This window comes from Chamaea fasciata, unplaced genomic scaffold (assembly GCF_029207755.1).
Source record: "Chamaea fasciata isolate MVZ Bird 193981 ecotype frontalis unplaced genomic scaffold, bChaFas1.0.hap1 SCAF_2, whole genome shotgun sequence".
Lineage (NCBI taxonomy): Eukaryota > Metazoa > Chordata > Aves > Passeriformes > Sylviidae > Chamaea > Chamaea fasciata.
The window spans coordinates 66564092-66577366 of NW_027094087.1; the positions used below are offsets into that span (position 1 = coordinate 66564092).

The following is a 13275-nucleotide window of genomic DNA, read 5'->3' on the forward strand; positions in this document are numbered from 1 at the left end:
ATCTGAGAAGGTATGAAGTTAAGCACTACTTAAATTCTTCCCAGCTCATGCTTCTTCCTCCTCATTTGTTTCACTGACATTGACAAACATTTGACATTTTACCTAGGGATTTTATTGCTCAGCAAGCCTTGGAAAATTCTATGTCATATTTCTGTAATTTGAAATTGGGATCTTGTTTGAATTTGATTTATCTGTGCTTGTTGTTGAGAAAATACTTATTGAAGGAGACTTGAGCTTGAGTGTGCCTGTCTAGAACAAAAGCATTAGCTGAGCATGAGTTTACTTCAGCAGTAAATAAATGATGACTTATCTAAAGACGGACATTACAGCATAACCTGTTGTTATTATAGCAGAAAACCAAGCTGAGAATTTTATTAACTTCAGAACATATCTAAAAACAAGTCCTCATCCACTAGTAGTGAGCATTTGCTTTTAAAATGTTCAGAAAATTAGTTTAGCTTTCAATACAGCTCTGTTTGGCAAAACAGAAGCTTGCTGCTAAAAGGTTTTAAAATATTATACCTTAATTCCCCTAATGTCTTCTCTTCATCCAACAGATTAAAATTGCAAGGCCTATACACAAAGATTTATCAGTGAATACTTTATTGTCTGATATGTATTGGTAGCTAAATGTTGTTTTCATCTTTACACTTTTGTATAGCATGCCTTGCAAGAAAATTAAGAACACACAACCTATTTGTACATTAGTTTAATATATATGCAAGAAACCAGACAGCATTTTTGGCATTAGAGCTGTCTCAGTTGGCTTGGTAAAATTTGAATGACAAGATAGTATTTAATGTCCTGTCAACAAGTAGTATTACTACAGCTCTGATATTCTGCTAGGTGTACAAAGAGGCTGAACTGCTCAGCGTTGCATGAGGCCATTGTATGAGAAATGTATGAGCATTTTAGTACTGCTTTTATTAAGAAATCTATGCTCTTGATTTTAAGGAGGGGAAATTCTGTATATTGTGTTTAAAATAGAGTTGAACTTTCTTGTAGTTCTGAGCGTATTTCTACTACTAAAACATTGACAGACAGAAAAAAAGATTGTTTCAAAATTTAGAGCTAAAGTTGTGATGATGGGAGACTTTTTCTAGGCTCCTTAAATAAAAGTAATTTTCCCAGTTGAAAACTTTCCTTGACTTCAATGATCGTTGACCTTGGCTGGACACCAGATGCCCACCAGGCTGCTCTGTCACTCCCCTCCTTTGCAGGCCAGAGCGGAGAGAAAATAAGAGGAAAAAAATTCATATGTCAAGATAAAGGCAGTTCAATAAAGCAAAAGCTTCACATGAAAGCAGGGGAAAACAAAGATTTATTGTGTACTTCCCATCAGCAGGGGATGTCCAGACACTTCTTGGGAAGCCAGTCTTCAGTGTGTGTAGTGGTTGGCCAGGAAGACAAATATCGCAATAACTAATGCCTGCCCCCTTTCCCTTCTCCTTTCTCTTAGCTTTTACTGCCGAGCAGACTTCATGTGGTACAGAATATCCTTTTGGTAGATTTGAGTTAGCTGTCCTGGCTGTGTCCCCTCTTAGGATCTTGCCCATCTCCATCCTACTGCTGGAGGGGATGGAAAGAGGGCACCGATGCAGTGCCAATGCTGCTCAGCAGTGGCCAAAGCACTGGGGTGTTATCAACACCTTTCCAGCTACAAATGCAATACTCAGCACTGTGGGGGCTGCTCTGGGGAAATGAGCTCCATCTCAGCCGGTCCCAATATGTCTTTGTAGAGTAGGTCTCCAGATAAGTTAAGAACATATAATAAGAGGGAGGAAAAAATTGAAAATACTGTCCTGAAACATTCTCTACAAATGTGATAAATTGCAGTAGACGTGGCAAATTTTTAAGATAAGCTAACAGCATGCTTGTTGAGTAATGCTGACTTTCCCTCAATCCTTGTCATTTTCTCTTCCAGCTCATCTATTCTTTTAGTGTCTCTGCTTGCCTTAGGTTTTGCTGCCTTTTATATGTCAAACTCACTGCAGTATATTGGTTATGAATAGAGATATCACTGTTTTGTGAGAAAAAGCCAGGAACAGTCTTGCCAAAAACTTGTGACCATCATTCCAATGGTCTTTGTTTTAGTTGCAGTACTTTAACCGAGACCCAAATGCCTTTCACCGTCCTACACAATATATTTGCCCAAACACATCCCATGCTGTAAAGTTACAGATGTCTGATCTACTCAACAGCAATTGCATCACTTTTCCCCTTTTACTTCAGAATTCACTGAATCTAAACCATACCTAGTATTCTTCTTTTTTGGATAGGTTTTTCTTTGGCTTCTTGTAATTCCTTGTTGCTGAATTTCTATAGATAAACCTCTAAGGTTTTTTCTTCTCTTAAAATTGTAGCTGCTTTTGTCATGATCTTTCAACTGGATGTGTCTGAATTTTTTTATTCCTGAAGGTTCTGCAAAATGGTCTCTTCCCTATCAGTCTTCAGTACTCTTCCATAACTTGACAGACTCTTGATGCCAGTTTCTTGACTTAACACCAAGTGGTGGGTTTTTTTTCCTTTCCCAGTCACTACCTGTATTGTAAAGCATTCTGCTAAACTGGTTTGTGAGGCTTCTTGCTTTGCTTCTTCCTTTCAAAAGCAAGTGTAATGGAATAATAAAAATACAAGATATAGTTGGAAGAAATTGCCTGAAGACTGTCGTGTAAAACTGAATCTGCTTTTATAATGTGGTCTTTCATAAATAAATTTTAAGCAGGGTGTGGTGAGGCTTGTTCAGTAGATCCATGAGAGGAAGACCATTTTTTTTTCCCAGTTGTAAGTTTCTCCCAGAAATGAAGTTTTTTGGAGAAGAAACCAGTTGCACAATAAATTTGACAAACAGTTTTGTCTTGACTTAGCAACATTTGAAGATCAAAGGATTTAAAATACATGAAAACTGAATACCAACTTTTAGATTGGGATAATGGTCTAAGTGCATTGCAAACTAAACTGTGCAGGTGATGAAATGTACTTTATTAGACAGGCTGATATGATGGGGCAAAGAGTGATATGGAGTGTACCACTGAGTTTCTGAAGGTTAGTGCAACAACTGGAAAGACTGGTTTAGTTCATGAGGAGAGGGCAGCAGGTAGTGGTGAAAGGTAAAACGAAAGGAATTGTTTAGTACAAGAAGGCATAAGGAATGGTTACTTGTATTGTAAAAGCTTTGGGAAGTGCCATTTTAATTACAGATTTGAAATCTGATAGTGAATAGAGGAAGAAATGTAGATGTTCTGTTTCAATAGCATGAACTAATTGGTATTGACCTGAGACAAGTCAATTCAAATTGATTTCTCACAAAGGTCAGCTCTTGTTTATTAGTCAATTTCAATGTCCAGGTTAGCAGAGAAGGCAGTCAAATCCTCTGAAAAACTACGACTCTGATATTTAAGTGCTTTTAATGTAGCATCCAAGATTAGAGGACAGACAACCTTGGCTGTCTCTTTTGTGTGTGTGACCAAGTATTCATGAAAATATTCTGATTTATTATCACTGAATGTTACCTTAGTTCCTTGGAAAAAAGTTACATTTGAGATGATGTTCTCAGAACCATCACTTTGAGCACTGAACTTCTTGTATTTTTCTTCTTTAAATCAGTTTTGAGTCTTCTGGTTTTAATTTTTTAGCATGTTTTTAGTTTGGAGAAATAAATTGGAAAAATTATGTCTACTGACCCAAATTACCAAAACTTACTTCTAATACTATGATTGCAGCCAAAACAGAAGCTTTTTAAGCTACTCAAGATGCTGGTATTCATCCTCTTTCTGTCTTTCCTGGATAGAAGTATAAATTTCCTGCACTCAGCATGACAGCTCTTCAGAAAACTTGAAAAATGAGTCTTGAATCCCATAGGTTAGTTCCAAATCCTGATTAGACAATCACGTTATTTAGACTCCCTTGTCTTTCTCCTTGTGGTTCGTGCATACATGTGGTCCTTCAGATGTGCTTTTTCCTTTTGCACACTGGCTGGGCTTTTAAGTGAAAAAAGTCTAGAGGAACAGATCATCTCAACACTTGATTGATGTCTTTGTTACTGTGGTCTTTGACAGGAAGAGTAATCAAGAGAAAATTCTGTGTAAGCGTTCTAAGCAATACTACCTCGTGGTGAACGTGCATGCAGACTTCTGAAAGCTATGCTCCTTGTTCTTTGAAGCATTAACATAGACACTTCATTAGAAACTTGAAAACTTAGCCAAAGGTGTAGCTTTTTGAGGAGGCCACACCTGGAGCTGACATTGCCTCTTTTTTCCATTCCTTTGAAATTTAAAGTCTTCTGGTTCAAGAGTTAGAATTTCTAGGGCTTCCCAGTGAAGTGGAAATTGGCCTGACTAGGCTTTTCAAGTGGTGTCTCTGTGTATGTGAGTGTGCTTGCACACATATGGATGTGTTAGGCGTTTTTTTCCCTAAGGAGGAGAGGGGTGGAGGGATTTTGAATCAGATTCATCACATTGGGAAAGATTAATCCAGTTACTTGTTTGCTTAGGTTATAAGCAACAGGTTTTTATAATCCAAATTTTAGGTCATTGTGACTATTCAGACCCTATTGTTTCTCTGTGCTTATGATTATGCAAATATTTTTCTGTCAAAAATTAGTGAAATCCTAATTTTTCAAGAAATGTAACAGATCAACTTTAGTGCTATCTAGATTAGATGAAAAGAAATCTCAATGGAAGGAGACTGCCTTAGAACATATGGTAGAAAACTTAATAATGGCACGGCACTTTCATTCTCTCTGAGGTTTGGGAATTAAACATGTAAAAACACAACATTTCTCACGGTTTATGGCAATAGCACAATGACAGCATGTTACTTAGATTAGTCATGTACAAAAACTCAGCAGGATTCTATAGGAGTCTGTCTCTAAGTAAACTTTATGAAAAGTCAATCATGCTTTTTTTGATGGTTTCCTTATTCATCTTCTTTCTATATATAGACTCAGCATTCCAAGCATGCCAATGGTGTCTCTCTAGAGAAAGGGTGTTTATTAGAGTTTGGCAAAGAACATAACACCCAAAATAGTCAAAAGGGCAACTATATCTTGTTTCTAAATGTGGTTAAAATCAACTCCTGAACATCTCAAAGTCCTGTGAAATAGTGATGTACTCTCCTACTTCATGCCACCTTGAGCCCACGTAGAGTATGTTCTGATGTAGGCTTTAAATTGTTGAGCCACTTCCTTCCTCAAGTGACACTAACTGGCAGCGGTCTTTTCCCTGAAATTTCTTAAACCCAGATTTCTTAGTTGATATGTTTGATAAGTGAACAGCTATGAAATGATATGTCTATGAAGGGAATTAGGTGATAGTTTGACAAGCATGCTCAGCCTTGCCTGCCTGCACACTTTTGCAGCCCTGCAGTTTAGATGTCTGTAAAAAGTTGAGTGATCAATGTAGCAGTAACAACAAGGTGCCATTGGATGTTACCTACTGTCTTGTGTGGTTTTATGGAAATCCATGGTCCTTTGAAGTTGGCAGCTGGGGTAGTCAAGTTCTTGGGTCTGTTTGGTTTTGCTAAGTCCTGGCTCTGTTTGACCTTTTGTGAAACAAAATTATCAAAGGCCATTTCATGTAGACTGCTTGAATTTCTGGTGGAAATGTCCTCCTGTCTCTTTGACAGATCCCTCATCTGCAGTGGCCACAATGCCTTTTCTCCATTCTAGGCTCTCTGAAACAGTGATGAAACAGGGTATTTGTGCCTTTCACACTTTTAACTGGTCATGGAGATAAATCTTAAGTGAGAGTGAGAGGAAATTGTATGGGCTTTTTATTTTTCTTTTTTTTTTCCTCATTTTTGAGCTTGCTACACAGAATTTCTCTAAGCTGTTGGCAGTTCCTCCACAGTGCTGTGTTCTTTGGCCTTCTTGATGTATCTGAAGGACTTGTGGTGACTTCTTCTCCTTCACTCTGTTGTTCTGGTTATTCAACTTATATCATCTTTTAAAGTCTTTTTTCATGGCTGTCATCAAAAAGGAAATGTTGAACCCAGTCTTTAAAAGATGATATGACTTTGAGGTTCTACAACTTATTTTACACTCTAATCCATTTCTGACAAGCTTTTGCATTTTTGGAAACTTCATGTAAGCCTAGCAGTAATTAAAAGATGAAAGAAAATTACATGAAATACATTTTCACACAAGTCAGATTCTTGATGGTGAAAAATACCTGAAATCCTTTTTCCCATTTGCTCAAAACAGTATGATCTTAAATTGTAGATGAAAGTTCAGATGCAGACTGGACAGACTGATACGGAATTAACGCCATCAGTTGCTATTGAACACAACAGTGGCAATAGAGCTTTTGGCTCAGAAGGGGTGATGGATCTTCTGGCTCACAGGTTCAAACACCACTGCTCAGCAGGTGCTGGGAACGTGTGTTGGTGGAGCACTGTGCTGTGCATGCCCACAAACTTCTGCAAAAGCTTTTCCTACTTGCTGTAGTTGCCAGCACAGTACTGGGCTAGGTAGATCTTTACTGACATTTTTTATGTCATGTCAGTTGGTGCTGTCACTGTACTTCAGTCCTTACTGGGTATGATGAGTATGATGCCACTTTGAAAATTCAGTCTGGGCACCTCTGGTTATTATCTTTCCTGCCCACCTAAGATATGTTTGTTTTGACTGCCTGTGAAGAGGAAACTGGTTAACTGGGGTTGGCTTATGAGGAAAAAATGATTGTGACCAAGTGAATATTTTCAGTTCTAAAATATTACAGGTTCAGAGTTGAGTCCTGCATCACTTTGTTATGGGAGATAGGTTAGTGAGGGATTTTTTATTTATATGAAAGTCTATTTTTATGATGTTTATTTGAGCTGATTTTAGTTCTAATTCAGCATTGAAAAATAGAGCTTTTATGTAGAGCTAGAATCAGAAATACTTCCAGATACTTTTCTGCATGGACTCTTACTGATAAATGCATTGCAGACAGTTTCTTTGTATTGCAAAATGTTCTTCACTTGACTACTGATAGTCTGTATAGATCCAGAATGTGCTTCCCAATTGTGATTTCTTTTGTCCAGGTGTTTTGCATATTATGATGATACATGCTCATTAATCACAAAACGATAAGAGTTTTAGTGAACACGATTTCTTTTTGTCTTGTTTTGTCTTGCAGGCACCAAGTATAGATGAAAAAGTAGATCTTCACTTTATTGCATTAGTTAATGTAGGTGGTCATCTCTATGAATTGGGTAAGAACACTTTTTATCCATTCTCTCCATTTGCTAGAAACAAATGCAAGTAGTGATGCTGTCAACTGTCAAAAGTTTCAGAGCGCTTTCTTGATGCTATGGAGGGCTTAGGTTCTTTCCAGCTGCATCTTAGGGGTCTGGGAATTTCTTTCAAGCAACTGCAGCCTTCTTCCCATTGGTGTTTTGGTTTTTGTGTTTGTTTGTTTGGGGTTTTGTTGGGGTTTTTGTTTATTTTGTTTTGCTTTTTTTTTCGGTTCTCCTTCCCTCAACTCCATCCTATTAAGATAAAATGGAACAGAATACTAGACTGCCTCCAAACTTTTATGGGCATTTATAAGACAGGAAGCAAGAAAAATGAATAAAGACTCAAAATTTCACAGAACATTTGTTATATTTATGTTCCTGAACTGCTTGTGGAAGTATTAAATTAACTCTGTGCCATTTCAGAAATGTTAGCTGTGTTATTAAGTAGCGTGATGCTGTTTAAAGTATGTAGTCAGGATACTAAGAGATATTAATATTCTGCAACACGTTTGTAATAGTCTGGTCATTTTTTCCTCTACTTTTTGTGGTCAATAGACAGTTAACTGTGCAACAGTAGTCCTTATTTTTTGAAATACAGCTGGTTTTTTCCCTTCAGATTGTGTAGCACTTAGTTTTGCTCAGATATTCTCTAATGACTCCGATCTTAAATATGTTGCTGGGCAACTAGGTTTTCCAGCAGGCTCTTCAGAAAACCAGCAGGCAGATCAGCATTTAAAACCTGCATGGCACTGATCTTTCCTAACATAATTTTTACAGTATTTTATGGTGGTAAGATTTTCATATTTTGAAAATCAGCATGTAATTAAGCAATGCCCTTAACAGGTGGTAAGTAATCACAACATGAGGCATAAGCAATATATAAGAAGTGTTTATGTTAATATTAAGTTGATCTAAGGGATATTACCAGGGATAAGTAATAACCAATAGGCACACATATTTTATGATGCTGCGTATCTGTCAGTAGACTAGATCAAAAAGGTAAATGCTGTAGGATGCAATAAACATTTTATGGCTCTAAATTTCAAGGCATAAAGGATGACTTGCACTTTTTTTGGTTGTGTGCTACTATTTCCGTGATACATTTTCATTTTTCATTCATTTATGCTGCTTAAAAAGCAGACTACATACTATGATGAACATGTTTACCTATTTTCTCTTGGTATGATGCAAGAGAAACCCCATTTGAATTTTTCCTTTAAAAAAAAATAATGAGAAGGAGAAGAGGCATTTAGCTCTGCTGTACAGTGGAATGTCAATAGTGCTATTTCTTTTGTTCTCAAAATAACTTCTCTCTGTACCAGCGGAAGGAAGCAAAAAACCCCCTAACTTAAAAGTAGGAAAATGGAAGCTTTTTCAACTCATTAAAAGAAGGTTATTCAATTGATTCACTGGCTTCAGATGGTGTGGGCAGCATGCGGGCTTTGGCATGCAGAAAATGCTAAGGAAGCACATGGGTATTAAATGTGTATGATGTTTTTGTCATAGAAAACATATTTATTTATAGGCACGTGAAATGAAAATGTTGTTCTGCCAATACGTACCTTAAAAAGCCCCCAAATTACGGTAAAGTTAGCTTGCAGCAGTGCAGGGCATTCAGTTCTGCTTCCCTGGCATTTTCTGAGGGTTTTAACTTGAATCTTCAGTCGTGCTAGTTACAATAATGAAAAACATCTCGTTCATATAAATCCAAAAGTTTTCTAACATCAAATCTATTTTTAGTTATGGAAAATGTACTTTGGAAACTACATTTGTTGTCAACTTTGGTGGCATCTTTGGGATGGGAAAAGCCTTTTACAGAGAAGACAGTGCCAAAAGTGATTTTGGTTTAGCAAATACTTAGAATACCCTGACATAAGTTTCCATTCTGTTAACTCTTTGCAAGCAACCTGTAGCATATTTATATGAATGAATTTATTTTTTAAATGCTGAGAATGACAAGCATTATTCTATTGAAAATGCAAAAAAAAAACCCTATAAAAAATAATTATAGCAATCCTGTTTAAATGCTGTGAAAGTACTTAATACTTAGAGCTGTTTGGTTTGTTTGCTAATTTATTTTAAATGACAGAAACATTTTCAGTGATGCCGGACTCTTCAGAATGGTGGGTTTGCTGCTCTGGTCTCTTGTGGAGTCCCTGATCACAGATGTCAAACACCACAGACATACAGCTGTCTGTCTGCACAAATGCATCAAGCATAGCTGAAATTTTTCTTCTCTACTAGAAAAACTGAAGTACCATACCAGCACTAAAACTACAGCAACTTACAGCTTGGAAGTTTTCAAATTAAATATTGAAAATTATTTCATTGTTTTAATTGGAATATTTTTTAAAATCAACAGACTGTATATAATATTACTGGTAGAAGCAATCAGCAGTGAAGAGACCAGGGAAGAGCTAGGTGCATGTGTGAACTTTATGAAAAATAAGATAGCATTTTTGAAAGTGAAGTACAAAAAAATGTGTTTAAATAGTTTTAACTGGAAAAACAATTTATAATTTTATAAATGCATTATTCAATCCCACTTTGTCTTTCAACAGATGGGCGCAAGCCATTTCCAATAAACCATGGTGAAACCAGCGATGATTCCTTTTTAGAGGTACGGATAGAGAACCTTCATAAATGTTATACAAAATTCTTGCTGTATTTCCACAAAATTTATAAAATAGATAAATGAAAGTACCTATACAAGGCTAGCTGTATTTATCATTGGATGAGGAATAGAGTGAGTGCGATGGTGAGGCAAATTAGGTTTGAAAAGAGATACTTTGGGACACTTACATTGTGGCTTTGGATGACAGCATAGTTACATAAATGTCAGAAGGGTTAACTGTAACACAGGATCAGACTGACTTACCTTCTGTGCTTAGATTTTCATATACTCCTGCTCCTTTCAATTAGTACGTCTAACAAGAAGTTAGCAGATTGAAAACTTACAATTTTTCATTCTCTTTCCTTTGGTTAATAGTTTGATAGGTATCACACTAGACAGAAGTTGATTTCCTTTCTTACCCTTGCTAATAGTCATTCTCCACTTCCACAGCTTCTTCTGGGTGCTTCTTTGTGTCATGAGCTGAGAAATGAATTGGAAAGGGATACACTGAGTTGGGAGCATAAACTGTCATTCCCACAGAATGATGCGAAGTTGAAGCTGAGAGAAAACAATGCATAGATCTGAGTTTTATGATATCCAGACTGGATTAGCATTACAAAAGCGAGAAACTAAGACAAACAAAATCCAAAATAATTTTATAGTTTAGAAGCACAGACTAATATCTGTAAAGTTTGCAAACAATTTGTGCTTGCTTGGACAGGGGAAGAAATTGGATAAAGCTTTCCGTATTCCGTATGTGGCTTTTTCCTGGTTTTGCTGATAACATGTGTTCTCCAGATTGCTAGATGAAGGAATTACTTAAAATATTTCAATTACCCCACCCATCTTAGATTCATCTTGAAACAAAGGGCAAATTTCTGAAGGCAGCAGTACTAGTTAAGACAAACTTCAGAGATGCATTCAGAAAGTCAGACAAGCAACACATCTGCTGCACAAAGTAATATTCAGTCACAAAAATCATCATTGCTAAGGTCCTTCATAAAACTTCTGCTCTTTTATGCTGCCCATATGAGCAATGTAAGTAATCTTGAGTAGTGGTAACTCACATCAGAAATACAGTTTAAATAGGTTTTTCACACTATTTAGTAAACCTTTATGCAAAAATCCATTTGAGCATAGTTTGGATAAAGCATATCTTCATATTTCAGTTGAGTTTTGTTTGGTTTTTATAACAAATATGATTTGTACTGTTTTTCATTTAGGGTTTCTTTGTATTTTTTTTCCTCTAGGATGCAATAGAAGTTTGCAAGAAATTCATGGAACGTGACCCAGAAGAATTAAGATTTAATGCAATTGCACTGTCTGCAGCTTAAAAACCTTTTCCAGTGAGGCAGCTCTATTGCAATGTATTGTAAGAATAAAACTGTTGCCATATGTTAATAGTACAAATTTTGATACTTCCCTAACATCTTGACTAATTGTAGCATACGTGGAATAAACTTTGCATTTGTCCTTGCTATACTTTGCTGCTTGTTCCTACAGCAACTTTGGGTATTTCTATACAGGCATGCATTTTGTGCAAGATTTCTATGTGGTGGGTTTTTTCCTTTCCACCCCCCTAAAAGTTTTGGGAATTACCGTGTGTGATATTTCCTCATAATAATGATGCACTACTTCAGAGCAGGATTATCATTTGTATCATGCACGGGTAACATTCTGAGTGGAGTATGTGGTATGCGTAATGGCTGAAAACTTGGAGTATGAGGCTGTCTCCATCTTTCATTTATAATGGTGCAAGAATATAAGAACTTCAGGTGACTCAAGTGACAAAGACATTTTTTTCAGTGCATTATTTATAAATAAATATATGGGAGAAAATAGGCAGAAAAAGGACTATTCTTACTGTTGGTGAGCACTAACATTTTAAAATTATCTTAATGTTTACATTTTGAATAAAAGTTCACTTTGTTTCTCAAGTCTAATAATGTTAATAAATTGTCAAAAAACTTCAGTTAAACCAATGTTTGCTATTTGTGTATGTGGAAAAATGACATGGATTTTTTCCCCTGAAAAGGCATATTAAGTAATTCAAATGGTAGAACTGTGGAGGGCACACACAGGGGAATACAGCAACGTGAAGTACCTCACCTAACTGAAATAAATGATAGAAAAGTGATGATTGTTGTAATGAAGTTTTGTTTAGCAACAACAGAAACAGACTGGAGATTTTAAGGCAGCCATGATAGTCATATACTTTTCTCCCCTGTAGGAATATCTGTTTTAAGTTTGTCAGGTGGCATTACTGAATGCTGTGTGATAGCCTTCCCCTGTGCCATCCCTCCCACTCCACCCTCTGATCTTAAGGTACTGTTGACCAGTTTCTATACCTGAATTAGTAAGACTATGGTTGTTTTGAGTTTGATTTTCTTTTTTGGGTTTGGGTTTGGGTTTTTAGCTAAGCAATCTTAAGTCTTTTGGATTCTTGAGCAGATTGGTTTGGGTTATTGTGCATGTTTTTGACATTCTGGAAAAATATTCCTTATTCACTCCTTCGAAGTGGAATAATTTAGGTTTCCTTCCAATCAAACCTGCTGCCCAAGGAAACTGAACCCTCCATGTCCCAGAGGGTGCTTTCATTCTCTCTCAATTGTCATTGCAGGAAAAATGAGTGGGGTTATGCCAGAAGCACTCTGGCAGAGTTTTCCTTCTTTATAGAAAAGAAAGAGGCCTGGGAGTCTGTTTTATCACTTAAGAACATCTCTTGCACTCTAAAGAAAAAGCTGGGCTGTCTGTCTAAAACATATCACCTGGAGAGTCCAGTAACAGCAAGTCTGTTTTCTGTAAGTGAGTTGGTTGGAAAAGCAAAAGAGAAGAATGACACTAATGAGCTTCTATTTTTGAAGCTTTTGCTTTTTCACCCCAATAAAATGCAGTATCATTAAGGCTTGCTTTATGTTGCCATGCTTATTAGTAAAGCCCTGAAACTTGCTTTTAAATAAAAATCAGAGGCTTTAGTAACCAAACCAGCTGTGTTGTCATCTTGCTAATATCAGCAAAATCAAGTAAAGGTTGTCACCACTGAATTGGGGTATTGCATACTTTAAGCTAATGGTGACTTGGAGGATTGCCTTTCAAGTAAGCCATAGTTAATATAGATAAGACCCTTTTAGGATTGTAAGGAAAGAGAGGAAGTGCAGTTCAAAGCTCTTAAACAAGCTACATCAATTGTCTGCTCTAGGGAAATGGTCTCGTCATATATGATCTTCAGTGTTCAGAAGATTTCAGTGGGTTTAAGTAATAAATGGTGTGTGTCTGTTTTTGTGCAGCTGTTTATTGCAAAATCCCTTCAGAAGTGGAGGTCCTTGTTGGGTACAAGGACTGATTAGACAAATTCGGGACAAAGGATAATAAGGTTAGAATAGTAAATTTGGGGTGGGATTTTCTGTGGTCACGCTGAAAAATACATCTTGAATCTTAAGTAA

At 36.6% G+C, this 13275-nt stretch overlaps 1 protein-coding gene across 1 annotated transcript in view; it reads left to right on the plus strand.

Moving 5' to 3' along the window:
* The window catches only part of UCHL3 (ubiquitin C-terminal hydrolase L3), a 41803-nt gene extending 29989 nt beyond the window's left edge, over window positions 1-11814 (plus strand). Inside the window, exons 7-9 of the mRNA XM_066176297.1 lie at window positions 7119-7194; window positions 9780-9838; window positions 11083-11814. Coding sequence (XP_066032394.1) covers window positions 7119-7194; window positions 9780-9838; window positions 11083-11166 — 219 coding nt within the window. The 3' untranslated portion in view covers window positions 11167-11814. The remainder of the gene's footprint in view (window positions 1-7118; window positions 7195-9779; window positions 9839-11082) is intronic.
* The last annotated feature ends 1461 nt before the right edge of the window (window positions 11815-13275 follow it).